At 54.6% G+C, this 15,245-nt stretch overlaps 1 protein-coding gene across 2 annotated transcripts in view; it reads left to right on the forward strand.

Moving 5' to 3' along the window:
* GLT1D1 (glycosyltransferase 1 domain containing 1) overlaps window positions 1-15,245 on the forward strand; it is a 455,256-nt gene that overhangs the window by 220,728 nt on the left and 219,283 nt on the right. For both annotated transcript variants that reach the window (XM_085636393.1, XM_085636394.1), the window contains exon 6: window positions 2,894-2,950. In XM_085636393.1, the coding sequence (XP_085492519.1) occupies window positions 2,894-2,950 (57 nt within the window). The remainder of the gene's footprint in view (window positions 1-2,893; window positions 2,951-15,245) is intronic.

A 15,245-nucleotide genomic window follows, 5' to 3' on the forward strand; every position in this document is an offset into this window, starting at 1 on the left:
TTGACTCCCTCTCCATGGTCTCCTCTACACCCAGGGATCGCACTCTGACTCCCCTTCCATGGTCTCCTCTACACCCCTAGGGTCACACTGTGACTCCCTCTCCATGGTCTCCTCTACATCCAGAGGTCGCACTCTGACTCCATCTCCGTGGTCTCCTCTAGACCCAGGGGTCGCTCTGTGACTTACTCTCCATGGTCCCCTCCACACTCAGGGGTCGCACTGTGACTCCCTTTCCCATGGTCTCCTCTACACACATGGGTCACAGTGACTCCCTCTCCTTGGTCTCCTCTGCACCCGTGGGTCACATTGACTCCCTCTCTATGGTCTCCTCTACACCCAGGGATCGGGCTGTGACTCCCTCTCCATGGTCTCCTCTACATCTGTGGGTCACATAGACTCCTCTATGGTCTCCTGTACAGCCGTGGGCCACACTGTGTCTCCCTCTCCAAAGTCTCCTCTACACCCGTAGGTCACACTGTGACTTCCTCTCCCATGGTCTCTTTTACACGCAGGGGTCGCACTGTGACTCCCTCTACATTGTCTCCTCTACATCTATGGGTCGCACTGTGACTCCCTCTCCATGGTCTCCTGTACACCCGTGGGTCAAACTGTGACTCCCTCTCCATGGTCCCCTCTACACCTAGAGGTCGCACTGTGACTACCTCTCCATGGTCTCCTCCACACTCAGGGGTCAAACTGTGACTCCCTCTCCATGGTTTCCTCCACACTCAGGGTTCACACTGTGACTCCCTCTCCATGGTCTCCTCTACATCTGTGGGTAACACTCTGACTCCCTCTCCATGGTCTCCTCTACACTCAGGGGTCACACTTTGACTCCCTCTCCATGGTCTCCTCTACACCCAGGGATCGCACTCTGACTCCCCTTCCATGGTCTCCTCTACACCCCTAGGGTCACACTGTGACTCCCTCTCCATGGTCTCCTCTACATCCAGAGGTCGCACTCTGACTCCATCTCCGTGGTCTCCTCTAGACCCAGGGGTCGCACTGTGACTTACTCTCCATGGTCCCCTCCACACTCAGGGGTCGCACTGTGACTCCCTTTCCCATGGTCTCCTCTACACACATGGGTCACAGTGACTCCCTCTCCTTGGTCTCCTCTGCACCCGTGGGTCACATTGACTCCCTCTCTATGGTCTCCTCTACACCCAGGGATCGGGCTGTGACTCCCTCTCCATGGTCTCCTCTACATCTGTGGGTCACATAGACTCCTCTATGGTCTCCTGTACAGCCGTGGGCCACACTGTGTCTCCCTCTCCAAAGTCTCCTCTACACCCGTAGGTCACACTGTGACTTCCTCTCCATGGTCTCCTCTACACCCAGGGATTGCGCTGTGACTCACTTTCCATGGTCTCCTCTTCACCCGTGGGTCACACCGTGACTCCCTCTCCATGGTCTCCTCTACACACATGGGTCACAGTGACTCCCTCTCCTTGGTCTCCTCTGCACCCGTGGGACACATAGACTCCCTCTCTATGGTCTCCTCTACATCCAGGGATCGGGCTGTGACTCCCTCTCCATGATCTCCTCTACATCTGTGGGTCACATAGACTCCTCTATGGTCTCCTGTACAGCCGTGGGCCACACTGTGTCTCCCTCTCCAAAGTCTCCTCTACACCCGTAGGTCACACTGTGACTTCCTCTCCATGGTCTCCTCTACACACATGGGTCACACTGACTCCCTGTCTATGGTCTCCTCTACACCCAGGGATCGGGCTGTGACTCCCTCTCCATGGTCTCCTCTACACACATGGGTCACACTGACTCCCTGTCTATGGTCTCCTCTACACCCAGGGATCGGGCTGTGACTCCCTCTCCATGGTCTCCTCTACACCGTGGGTTACGCTGTGACTCCCTCTCCATGGTCTCCTCCACACTCAGGGGTCGCACTGTGACTCCCTGTCCATGCTTCCTTCTACACCCGTGGGTTGCACTGTGACTCCCTCTCCCTGGTTTCCGCCACACTCAGGGGTCGCACTGTTACTCCCTCTCCATGGTCTCCTCTACACCCAGGGCTCGCACTGTGACTCCCTCTCTATGGTCTCATCTATACCCAGGGGTCACACTGTGATTCCCTTGGTCTCCTCTACACCCAGAGGTCGCAATCTGACTCCAGCACCATGGTCTCCTCTACACCCAGGGGTCGCACTCCCATCAATCTCAGTCCAAGGTGTCCTGCTCCCCTTCCCAAGGGACTCGTTGTCACGCTCTCTCTCGGCTGGTCTTCCTTTCTGCGCTCTCTCCTCTCGCCTCACTGTCTCATGCGGTCATTATTATGCCATGTTGCGGTGTCACTCGTGCAGTGTCTCCCCTGGCTCCTCTGCACTCCGAGTCTCTTCTTAAGAATAGCGCCCTGAACCCCCGCTCCCTTACCTCCTGTTTTGTTCTCTTCCACCCTCCCCTCCTATACCTGCTTCTCTCATCTCTCTCAACTCCTTTGTCGGCGGCCCAGAATATTCCAGCAGTGGCCCTGAAAGTGCGCGTTTCATCCTGTGGTTTACAATTGTCCTTTTACGAACATTTTCCTAACTCATCTTTTGCGTCCTCTTCGTCAATAACTAATTAATGTGTGAAGCTCCTTTTACTTTTGAATTGAACTCTGGCCCCAGTGTGACGCAGATCCAGCAAGTGAGCCTGAAGGGTGCAAATTCAAAGTCTTAAATCTTGCAGAACAGACCCCATGTCATCCCCCTGAGAGACCACCGAGGCACACCTTTGTGCAGCGTCACCTGCTGCAGGTGAGGTGCTTCAGGAGCTGGGTGTGCACGCGGTGGGTCTCTTCCGGGTCACGCCCCTCCTGCGGTGACGCTTAGCAGGGCCCTCACGCCTGAGACTTTGAGGTGGGGAATAACACCGCGCTCCTCTTCTTCCCCAGGAATCCTCACCTCCCCGACTCCAGCCTTCAAGTACGAGGCGTTTCTGCGAAGCACAGGTACCGTCTGCACCCTCAGCTTGCTGAAGAAAATAACAGTAGACTTTATGTAATCATCATTTGTCTGAAATGTTTCTTTGCCTTTGTGTCTTTAAGTGCACAGCCTTATTTCACAGAGATGATGGTATTCCTGTGATGTATTTTCCAGATTTCGCAGAAGTGCTGTTGTGAGTGAAGTTCAGAGGCCGTAGTGTAGATTATAAGGTTTATTCGATCTCAGTTTCAAGTGGGTAAGTACACAGCAGCGCCCCCCCTGGTGCAGCCTCCTTGCTGCTCAGCCCAGGTGTCCACTGGCCTCATCCAAACACAAACACTCAACATTCTACGGGACCCCAGGCCCTGCCTGAGCAGCAGGGTCTGGGAACGCTGAGGAGGCTGCAACATTCTATGGGACCTCAGTCCCTGCCTGAGCAGCAGGGACTGGGAACGCTGAGGAGGCTGCAACATTCTACGGGACCTCAGTCCCTGCCTGAGCAGCAGGGACTGGGAACGCTGAGGAGGCTGCGATAAGATATGGGGGTACACCAGAAGCCTCGGCTGACGCGGATAATCAGTTTGACATTACACTGCGTTTAGATATTGGAATCCCCAATCCTTTCTCAGAGCTTGACCAATGCCCATTGTTTCATTAGCTTGTTATTGATGCTGGGGATTCTGGTTCCCATCCATGCCCTGTATCTGCACCTTGCTGAGAGCAGTTTCAATTGTCTCTCACTTCCACACATACAGTTTGTGTTTTAGGTCAAGCCTGACGTCGGCGCGCATGCGCTGCTCGCTCCGCGAGGCATGCTGTATTAGGGTATGTTGTTGAAGTGGCTCCCACTCTCCGCACATATTTGCCATTGGCTTTGTGTCATTGTCCTTCTTAAATGGTGACTTCTGGTTCATAAATGGGGTTGTTAGTCCTGCCCTGGTACCGCCTTGTCTCCATTTGTTACGGCCCATAATGACTGGACCTTTAACTTGGCTCAATCAATCAATCATTTGTAGAGCGCACTACATACCCGCGAGGGTCTCAAGGCGCTGGGGGGGCGCTACTGATCGAACAGCCTGGTCTTGAGCATCCTCCTGAAGGTCAGCAGGTCTTGGGTCAGGTCAGTGGCAGGGTGTTCCAGGTCTTGGTGGCGAGGTGGGAGAAGGATCTCCCGCCGGTGGTTGTTCATCGGATGCGAGGGACGCTGGCGAGTGCGAGGTCGGCGGAGCAGAGCTGGCGGTTGGGGATGTAGAAGGAAAGTCATCTGTTGAGGTAGGCTGGGCCGGTCTTGTGGAGTGCCTTGTGTGCGTGGGTGAGGAGCTTGAAGGATATCCTCTTGTTGACGGGGAGCCAGTGCAGGTTTCTCCGGAGGGGAGTGATGTGGCTGTGGCGTGGTACGTCGAGGATCAGTCGTGCAGAGGCGTTTTGGATGCGTTGCAGTAGTTTAATGAGCTTAATCGGGGCTCCCGCGTAGAGGCCGTTTCTGTAGTCGAGTCTGCTGCTGACGAGGGCCTGGGTGACTGTTCTTCTTGTGTCTGTCGTGATCCACCTGTAGATCTTGCGAAGCATGCGGAGGGTGTTGAAGCAGGAGGAGGAGACGGCGTTGACTTACTTGGTCATGGAGAGCGTTGAGTCGAGGATGATAACCAGGTTTCGTGCGTGATCGGTGGGTGTCGGGGCTGCCCCCAGTGCCGTCGGCCACCAGGAGTCGTCCCAGGCTGAAGGGTTGGAGCCAAGGATGAGGACCTCCGTCTTCTCCGTGTTCAGCTTGAGTTGGCTGATCTTCATCCAGTCGACGACGGCCTTCATTCCTTCGTAGAGGTTGGATTTGGCGGTGATAGGGTCCTTGGTGACAGAGAGGATCAGTTGTGTCGTCGGCGTAGGAGATTATGTTGAGGTCGTGCTATCGGGCGACGTGTGCGAGCGGGGCCATGTAGGTGTTGAACAGTGTTGGGCTGAGGGAAGATCCCTGGGGTATGCCGCAGATGATCTTGGAGGCTTCGGATCGGAAAGGGGGGGGGAGGCGGACGCTCTGGGCTCTGCTGGAGAGGAAGGAGGTGGTCCATTCCAGAGGCTTGTCTCGGATCCCTACAGCGTGGAGGCATGCGCATAGTGTGCGGTGGCAGACGGTGTCGAAGGCGGCGGAGAGGTCCAGGAGGATGAGGGCCGCGGTCTCACCATTGTTCAGCAGGGTCCTGATGTCGTCAGTGGCGGCGGTGAGGGCAGTCTCGTTGCTGTGGTTGCTGCGGAACCCTAACTGGGAAGGGTCCAGGAAACTGTTTCCTTCAAGGTATCGGGTTAGCTGTCTGTTGACGATCTTCTCGATGACCTTGGCCGGGAACGGAAGCAGAGAGATGGGCCGTAAGTTCTTGAGGTCTCTTGGGTCTGCCTTGGGTTTTTTGAGTAGGGCGTTGATCTCGGCATGTTTCCAGCTCTCTGGGAAGGTCGCGGGCTCGAGGGAGACTTTGATGACATTGCGCAGATGGGGTGCGATGGAGCTGCTGGCTTTGTTGAAGATGTGGTGCGGGAATGGGTCTGACGGGGAGCCAAAGTGGATTGTGCTCATGGTCTTGATGGTGTCATTGAGGCTCACGTTGGCCCAGGCTAGCAGGGGGTCGTGGTCGATGGTGTGCGGAGAGTCTGTTGTGTTGATGACTGTTGGGGCTGTCTGGGTGTTTAAGCTGTTGTGGATGTCTGCTATCTTGCGGTGAAAAAAAGTGACGAGGGAGTCGCACAGGGCTTGCGATGGCGGGATGTCGTTGGTGTTGGTGCTGGGGTTGGAAAGTTCCTTCATGGTGTTGAAGAGCTCCTTGATATTGTGTGCGTTGTTGTCGAGGCGGTCTTTGAAGGAGGTCCTCTTGGCAGTCCTGATGAGATGATGGTGGTTGCGGATGGCGTCCTTGTGGGCTGCGTGGCTGTCCGGAGTCTGCTCACTGTGCCATTTCTTCTTTAGTTTCTGGCAGGCTTGCTTGGAGGCTAGGAGTTCTGGGGTGAACCAGCTGGCCTTCTTGCTGGTGTCTCTGTAGGAGGGTTTGTTCAGCGGGGCGAGGGTGTTGGCGCAGTCGTCGATCCAGCGTCTGAGGCTGTGGGCAGCGTCGTCGGTGTTGGAGGGCTCGGTGGGTGGGCTGAGAGCGAGGTTTGCGTGTAGTTGGTCTTCGGTGATTTTGCTCCAGCAGCGGCAGAGGATCTGTTGGGTGCGGTGGTGTGTGGTGGGTTTCTGGAAGGTGAAGTGGATGCAGCGGTGGTCGGTCCAGGGGAGTTCGGTAGTGTGGCTGAAGGAGACGTGGGAGCTTGAGGAGAAGACTGGGTCGAGCGTGTGGCCGGCGGAGTGGGTAGGCGTTTTGACGAGTTGCTTCAGTCCGAGGTTGGCGTGGTTATCGATCAGGGTGGTGGAGTTGCTGTCGTTGTTGTTCTCAAGGTGAAAGTTCAGGTCTCCGAGGAGGATGTAGTCGGTGGAGGTCAGGGCGTGCGTGCTGATGAAGTCGGCGATGGAGTCGCTGAACTGGGGTCGGGGTCCGGGGGTGTCTGTAGACGAGGATGCCTCTGAGGGTGGAGTTGGGGTCTGTGTTGATCTGGAAATGCATGTGTTCGGCGGTGCTGAGAGTGTCGTCGGTGCTGGTCAAGACCCTGATGCTGTTCTTGTGGACGATGGCGATTCCTCCTTCGACTCCGTTGGGGCGGTCTCTGCGGGTCATCTTGTAACCGTCTGAGATGGCAATGGCGATGTCGTGTGCGGAGGAGTTGTTCATCCAGGTCTCTGTCAGGAAGGCGATGTCCGGGGATGAAGTGTCGTGCAGGTCCCAGAGCTCGACGGCATGTTTGCGTGCGGAGCGGGTGTTCAGTAGGATGCATCGGAGGTGATTGTGGCCTTTCTTGGCGAGTGGTTCGGCGGCTCTGAGACTGGTGTAGTTGCAGTTCTGGCAGGTGAAGGGACCCTGTGTGCGCCTCGGTGCGGCTTTGAAGCAGGTGTGGGTCCGTCCGGAGTTGAGAATGTGGAGTGTGCTGGCATAGTAGCGGCGGCGGTTGTCGTGGCGGGCGCGGGGACCAGGGGTTCTGGTGCTGGGCGCGGTCCAGGCACGGACGGGCGCAGACGGGCTTGCCTTAGGCGCGGCTGCTGCACGCATCCACTGCGTGGCCGCGCAGCGGCTGCCATATATGGGGAGGTGGGAGGGAGGAGCAGCTGGGAGGCGGGAGGTAGGGCAGGGGCAGAAAATGGGCGGTCAGGGGGGCGGGGCCGCAGGAGATGCAGCAGGTGGAGCGGGAGCGGTGAGGGGCGACGAAGGGAGCAGAAGGCAAAAGGGCACCGAATTACAGGGGCAGCAAGGGAACAGATTGCAACAAGCATTGGCATAGCCAATAGGTCTCGCCTTTGGGACCTTATAAGTGTTTAGCCATGCAACAGTTGCATAACTAAATACTTATAAGGTCCCAAAAGCGAGACCTATTGGCTATGCAAAGCGGCCGTGATCACGATCAAACATGGCCGCGAAAGTAATCGTGGTAAAGCGCGGCGCGCGCGCCCGCTCACATGCACTGTAGCTCTAGGCTGGCCTGGTAGCACTTTTTGGAGCCCTCTCAATAAGTCTCGCCAGACCAGCGCATGCGCTGGGTCAAGCGAGCCCTAAAAACTGGCAGAGAAACACGGGGACAGCGAAGGGAACATAAGAAAAAAGAGGGCACAGAATTACGGGGGCAACAAAGGGAACAGAATGCAAAAATGGGCAGAGACGCACAGGGACAGCGAGGGGAACAGAAGGAAAAGAGGGCGCAGAATTACGGGGGCAACGAAGGGAACATAATGCAAAAACGGGCAGAGAAACACGGGGACAGCGAGGGGAACAGAAGGAAAAGAGGGCACAGACCAAGTACAGGCACCAGGGGAAGACAGACAACAGTAGTCACAGACACCAAAATAACAATAAAGGCAGTACAATAAAGATACAGATGGTGATACAAACCTACGGCCTACCACTGGCCACCAGGGATGAGGCGCAGGTGGTAGCCTGCGAGTGGAGGAGGGCCTCGAACTTCCTCAGCAGCGGCAGCTGGGGCAAGGACACACAGACGGTGCTGTGCGGAGGGGGAGCGACCTAGCTAGCGGAGGGGGAGCGACCTACCTAGCAGGGTCAAGGGTCGCTGGTTACACGGCCTGCTTCATCCAGGGGGTGAGCACTATTTTTGTTATTGCCACCGATTGGGACAATGGCGGGTGCTTTTTGGGGAATTTTTATATGATTGCGGCACCCGCTTTAGGGACACCGCAATCATTTTCAATTTTAATTTCATTCAATTTTCATGTTGAGCGCGGCGTCTAGTTCTGGGACACCGCGCTTTATTTTTATTTTCTTAAACTTTCTTAGTGAGCGCGGTGCCCGCTTCAGGGACACCGCATTCTGTTTCTTTATTATTTGTTTTTACTTAAAAACTGAGTGCGGCGCGGCTTCAAGGAGACGGCGCTCAATATTAAAGTAAAAAAAAAAAGAAATCAAGCGCGGTGTCCTGGAAGCGGCGATGCGAGTTTAAGCTATTAGCATTGTCATTTACAATGCCAATAGCTTAAACTCGCAGAAATGCGAGACCTATTGCGTGGCAAATGCTTGTTTAACTATGAGAAGATTGTTTTTTTTTCTAAAAATGTCTGTATTGTTCACTCCATAACTACTTTCATTCTCTTCTTTTCACTATAAACTACAACATGTTATAATGCAATGTTTCAATCAATCACTCATTATTTGTAAAGCGCGGCTTGTCACCTGAGAGGGTATCCAGGCGCTTGCAGTAGGTCTCATTCGAAGAGACAGGTCTTGACCCTTCCTGAAGTCGGTCAGCAAGGGTGAGGTGCGGAGGTGGAGAGGGAGGGTGTTCCAGGCTTTTGCGGCGAGAAAGGAGAAGGAACGCCCTCTGTCTTGGCAGCGGTGTACAAGAGGGATCTGTGCGAGGGCGAGGTGTGTTGAACGTAGGTTCCTGGGGGCGGGGGAAGTGCAGACGGGGGTTCAAGTAGGTGGGTCCTAGGTCATGGAAGGCCTTGTAGACGTAAGTCAGGAGCTTGTCATGTCATCTCTTCTGGACCGGGAGCCAGTGAAGGTCTTTCAGATGCTGGGTAATGTGACTTCTCTTGGGCAGGTTGAGAATCAGTCTGGCAGCTGCGGTCTGGATCATCTGGAGTCTTTGCGTGAGTCTGGTGGTGGGGCCTCCTTAGTGTGCGTTGCCGTAGTTCAGCCGGCTGGTGATGAGGGCATGCATTACAGTCTTCCTGGGGTTGATTGGGAGCTACTTGAAGATTTTGCGGAGTGTGTGGAAGCATCCGGAGGAGACGGTGTTGACCTGACATCTCATAGAGAGTACGCGGTCTAGAATGAAGCCTATTCATTTAAAGAGTTTTATATAGCGTTAGCTAGACCCGAAGGTATCAAAGCGCTTTACATTAGGTTCCACAATGTAACAGAAAATGATAACAATTACACATAACATCAACAAAAAATAAATAAAAAATTAGCAATACATTGAGAGAGGAGAGAAAGGAGAGACATAAATAGTGGAGGGGAAAGGGGAGGTGTGAAGAGGGAGGATGAGGGAAGAGACGACAGGAGAGACGAAAGGAAGTCTGTCTAAAGACCGACTGGGTAGGTGACGTCCGAGGAGGGAATCCACGGCCCGTCTCCCCTTTAGCTAAACAAGGTAGCTCCATCGGTCATCAGTCAAAATAGCTAGGTCTCAATTGATGAGGGAAAGTTCACAGATAAACAGGGTGTGGACTAAGGGCAAGGACAGGTGAGGGCAAAGGTCAGTAGCTGGAAAGAGGAGAAGAGTAGAGCGGAGAGGGGTAGGGAAAAGGGGTAGGAGGGAGATATGACGGAGAGACAAAAGAAAAGTCTGTCCAAAGTCCGGATGGGTAGGTGACGGCAGAGGGGGAAGTCCACAGACTATCTCCTCTATAGCTAACTGGTAGCTCCACTGGGCATCAGCCAAAAAAAGGTAGGTCTCCATTGTCGGAGGTAAGATCAACATGGTCTGAGTACTGATGGGTAAGCAGGATGAGGGATAGGTTCAAAGACAGGTCGTAGTCCAGTTTTTGTTCTGAAGTAGTAGCAGAACGTGGTGAGGACAGCTGTGAAAGCCATCTTGGAGACAGGCAAAGGAATACTAATCATGGGGTTACATTCTGACGGACCCATTAATATCTTTAGCTCAAAGGCGAGTGTTTGTTGATCAATGGCACAGCGAGAGGCCATAGCCGGTGTCCTCTCGCCTCCCGAGGAGGAGAGTATTGCTGTGTTAAAGAAACAAGGGGGAGAAACTGCTGTCATTTTAGGATCAGGTGAGGCGCCTCCTGTATCCCTATCACATTAAGACTAATTGTCTTTCTCTTCCCTCGCGGTGCTTGGGGGTCTAAGGAGTCCGACACCATCACAGGCAGTGGTCGTGGCAGTGGCGGGCTAGTTTGATTTCCTGCTGCGTGAACCTCTTGGCTTCAAAACTGCCCGGCCACCATCTTGTGTGCAGGCCGGCCCGTGTGTTGTGCGGTAAGTTCCTGAATTACTAAAGGTGGCAGCCGGGCCGTTACCAGCCGTAAGTTTGATTTATCCTTACAGCTCCACCGATTGCTTTGCGGGCCGCAAGTCTCTCGGGTCATTAATTGTGCTCGGCCGTTGTGGGGAGGGGGGTGCGGACCACAGCCCAGCCGGCAGTCTCTCTGCGAAACCGCACCATCACCTGAGTCAATCCGTCGTGCCTTGGCACCTACCAGTGCTCGCTGTTCCCGGTTGTGCCCCTGTGAGTCTCCAACGCAGACATGGTTCTTCTTAGGGCTCTGTCACTGCTGTTCGCCCGCCATCTGGCCTCTCAGCCGGGATAGATGTCGGGAGGTTGCCGGGTAGGGGTTTGCTCATCGTTTTTTTTTGGGGGGGGGGGGTCTTCCGATGTCAGTCTTTAGACGTTCGCCGCTGCCCTGGATCTCGCAGCACCCCTCCTCCTCTACAGCTGCAGTGTTGTTGGCTCAACTCAGGATAGAATCGGGACGATCTCTGCTTTCCTTCGCCCGATTTCATCCGTTTCACTATCGGGTCGCTCTATGGAGGTTCCGAAGCAGTTGGTGAAAATTTCAGCGAGGATTAAAGCTGATTAAAGGATGAGATTCATCTCGAACAGGCTCGGTAGAGCGGAGCCTCGCAGCTACGCGGCCATTTCACCCCATGGTGCGTGGCCTCGGAACGAAGACTAGGTTGCGGACGTGGTCTTTCGACGTGGAGGTTGGTCCAAGTTCCGATGGCCACCAGGAGTCGTTCCAAAGGGCAGTGTGTTTGCTGAAGATGAGAACTTCCGTTTTGTCCATGTTGAGCTTTAGACAGCTGTCCTTCATCCATACTGAAATGTTCTTCAAGCAGTTTTGGAAGTTAGACTTCGTTGAGGTGGGTCAGCAGACAGTGATAGGACGAGCTGTGTGTCGTCGGCTTAGGAAATAGTGTTAACGCTGTCTGATCTGACAATGTCTGCGAGTGATGTCATGTAGAGGTAGAAGAGTGTTGGGCTGAGGGATGAGCCTTGGGAACGCCGCAGATGTTGTGTGCGGCTTGCTATGTGAAGGGAGGGAGGAGGACTTTCTGGGTGCATCCTGGGAGAAAGGATGCCATCCAACTGAGTGTGTTGTCTGTTATACCAATCTGGCGTAGGCGGTTGATGAGTGTGTGGTGGGAGACCGTGTCGGAGACCACGGAGAAGTCATGTAGGATCAGGGCGGCTGATTCTCCTCTGTTGAGTAGGGTTCCAATGTCATCTGTTGTGGCGATCAGAGCTGTCTCAGTGCTGTGGTTGGTTCTGAATTCTGATTGGGAGTAGGAGTCTAGTAGGTTGTTTCTCTCCAGCTGTTCGGTGAGTTGGAGGTTGATGGCTTTCTCCAGGACTTTGGTGGGAAACAGGAGCGGAAAGATCGGACAGTAGTTCTGGAGATCGTTGGGGTCTGCCAAGGGTTTCTTGAGGAGGGGTCAGACCTCGGCGAGTTTCCAGGTTTCAGGAAAGTTGCCTGTGATTTGAGAGGCATTGATGATGGTGGTGAGTTGGCGGCTGATCTGGTCTCTTTCGAGGTTGACGAGTCGGTGGGGGCAAGGGTCAGTGGGTGCTCCTGAGTGGATGGAGTTCATAAGGGTGGTTGTATTTGGTGCACGGAGTTTCCATGCGGAGAGCCGATGGTCGGCGGTGGTGGTTTATTGGAGGCTGAGGAGGTTGGAGGTTTGAGGATTGAAGTTCTTATAGATGGTTGCTATTTTGTTGTGGAAATGTTCGGCGAGGGCGTCACAGAGTTCCTGTGATGAGGGGATCAAAGTTTTTGGTGGTTGACGAGCAGGTGAACTCCGTGACGATGGTGAAGAGTATCTTGGTTTGGTTGGAAGTGGTGTTGATTCGGCTGGTCAGGGCCTCCCTCTTTGCTGCTTTGATCTGTCAATGGTAGTCTTTGAAGGTGGCTCTGTCTGTGTGGTTCCTGCTGATGCACCCTCTTCTTTCATGTTGTGTGAACCTGTGTTTTGATGTGCTGAGGTCAGGGATGTACCACCTGGCTTGTTTGGAGACCCTGTATGTATTGGCTGGTTTGGTGGGAGCGACTTTGTCTGCAGCGCTGGTGATCCACTCGTTGAAGCTCTGTACGGCGTGGTCCAAGTTGGTGGTGTCCTTGGGCTGTGAGGTGCTGAGGGTGCCAGTCCAACCTTGTTGAGTGACCTTAGACTAGCTGCGGAAGGGATCGATGTGTCGGTTGGGGCTGGTGCGGGTATATCCGGCGATGGTGAAATGTACGATGGAGTGGTCAGACCAGGTGAGTTCCGAAGTGTGGTTCAATCAATCAATCAATCAATCAATCAATCAATCAATCAGGGGTTTATAAAGCATGCTGCTCACCCGTCAGGGTCTCAAGGCGTGGGGGGTGCAGCTCCGGATTAGTCGAAGAGCCAGGTCTTGAGGCACTTTTTTAAAGTGTGCAGAGTGGGGGAGCATCTGATGTTGATTGGGAGCTTGTTCCATGTCTTTGCTGCGACGTAGAAGGCACTTCCACCTGCTCTGGTTCTACGGATGCGTAGGGTCTCTGCCAGGGTGAGGTCGGTGGAGCAGAGGTACCTTTTGGGTACGTGGAAGGAGACTATTTCGTTGAGGTATTTGGGTCTGATTTTGTGGAGGGATTTGTAGGCGTGGGTGAGTAGCTTGAAGGTTACTCTCTTCTCGATGGGGAGCCAGAGGAGGTCTCGTAGGTGCTGGGTCATATGTTCCTGTTGTGGAGTTCCGAGGACGAGTCTGGCTGAGGTGTTCTGGATGGTTTGGAGCTTGTGTAGCAGGGTTTTGTTGATTCCGGCGTAGCGGGCGTTGCCGTAGTCCAATCTGCTGGTAATGAGTGCGTGGGTGACGGTCTTTCTGCATTCAGAGGGGATCCACTTGAAGGTCTTGCGGAGGATGCGGAAGAAGTTGAAGCAGGTGGAGGCGACGGCGTTGATCTGGCGGGTCAAGGTGAGAGAGGAATCTAGAATGATGCAGAGGTTCCGGACGTGGTCCGTCGGGATGGGTGGTTTTCCGAGGGCAGGGGGCCACCTGGAGCTGTTCCACGCAGTGGCTGTCACTCATCCAGGCTGCAACATCTTTCATTCCTTCTTGGAATCTGAGTCTGGTGTCTTCGGGGTTCTTCGTGAGAGAGAGGATGAGCTGGGTGTCATCGGCATAAGATACTATGCTGAGCTCCTGCTGTCTGACGATGGTGGCGAGGGGGGCCATGTAGATGTTGAAGAGCGTGGGGCTGAGCGAGGCTCCTTGGGGTACTCCACAGTTGATCTCTGTAGGTTCGGAGAGGAAGGGAGGCAGTCTGATCCTTTGGGTTCTGCCGGAGAGAAAGGAGCAGATCCAGTCGAGGGCGGTTCCTCGTATACCGGAGTCGTGGAGTTTGGCTGCGAGAGTACGGTGTGAGACGGTGTTCAAGGCTGCGGAGAGGTCTCGTAGGATGAGGGCTGCAGTGGGGCCCTGGTCGAGTTGCATGCGGATGTCATCGGTGGCGGCGAGGAGGGCGGTCTCGGTGCTGTGGTTGCTGCAAAATCCAGACTGGGAGGAGTCGAGGATGGCATTCTATTCGATGAAGGTGGTCAGCTGGGCGTTGATGAATCTCTCTGTGACTTTGGCTGCGAAGGGAAGAAGAGAGATGGGTCGGTAGTTTTTCAGGTCCGTCGGGTCAGCCGAGGGTTTCTTGAGGAGGAGCTTGACCTCTGCTCTCTTCCAGTCGTCGGGGAAGGTGCCAGATTCGAGGGAGGCGTTGATGGTCCAGCCTAGTTCCGCTGCTATGGTGGCGGCGGCTCTGTGGTAGATGTGCGGAGGGCAGGGGTCAGTGGGGTCTCCTGAGTGGGTGTTCTTCATGGTCGTGGCGGTGTCTTCAGTGGCGGCAGGTTTTCAGGTGGTGATGGTCAGCTGGTTTTCGGTGGCGGAGAGGGGGGTGGTGTCCGAAGTCTGTTCGCTGAAGTTGTCATAGAGGGCCTTGATTTTCAGGTGAAAGTAGCAGCTGAGCTTGTTGCAGAGGTCCTGAGACGGTGAGACGTCTGTGGCTTCGCTAGGGGGGTTTGGTGAACTGCTGTACGACGTTGAAGAGTTCTTTTGCGTTACTTGCATTGGTGTGCATTCTGTTCTTGATAAAGGTCCGCTTGGTGGCTCTTATGCGCTGGTAATATTCATTCGTGGCGTCCCTGTAGTTGTTCTGGTCTTCAGTGGTTTTCCTGTTCCACCAGAGTTTCTCAAGGTGTCTGCAGGAGCACTTGACTTCTTGAAGGTCGGTGGTGAACCAGACAGCCTTCAGGGGGCATTGTTTGACGGGGTGGTGGAGGGGTGCAAGCTTGTCAGCGCAGCTGGCGATCCAACTGTGTATTTCTTTGGCTGCAGAGTTGGCGTCGGTTGTGGCGAAGGGGGGGTCATGAGAAAGGGTGGTGTTGAGGTGTTCCTTTGGGATCTTGTTCCAATTCCTTTGTGGCGGAGCGGGCGGGTTTGGGTGTGGTGGTGGTGGTGAAGGTAAAGTGTACGCAGTGGTGGTCTGTCCAGAGGGGCTTGGTGGTGTGGCTGAAGTGGATGTTTGTCCCTCCTGCGAAGATGGGGTCGAGGATGTGTCCGGCTCTGTGGGTGGGGGTGGTGACGAGCTGCTTCAGTCTGAGGTTGGCGAGATTGTCCAGGAGGGTGGTGGAATCCGGGTCGCTGCGGTTGTTGAGGTGGAAGTTCAGGTCACCGATGAGAATGCAGTCCGTGGAGGCGATGGCGTGGGGTGCGACGAGGTCGGCAATGATGGTGGCGGAAGAGGTGCGAGGGCCAGGTGGT

This window comes from Triturus cristatus, chromosome 11, assembly GCF_964204655.1.
Source record: "Triturus cristatus chromosome 11, aTriCri1.1, whole genome shotgun sequence".
In the NCBI taxonomy this organism is placed as follows: Eukaryota; Metazoa; Chordata; class Amphibia; order Caudata; family Salamandridae; genus Triturus; species Triturus cristatus.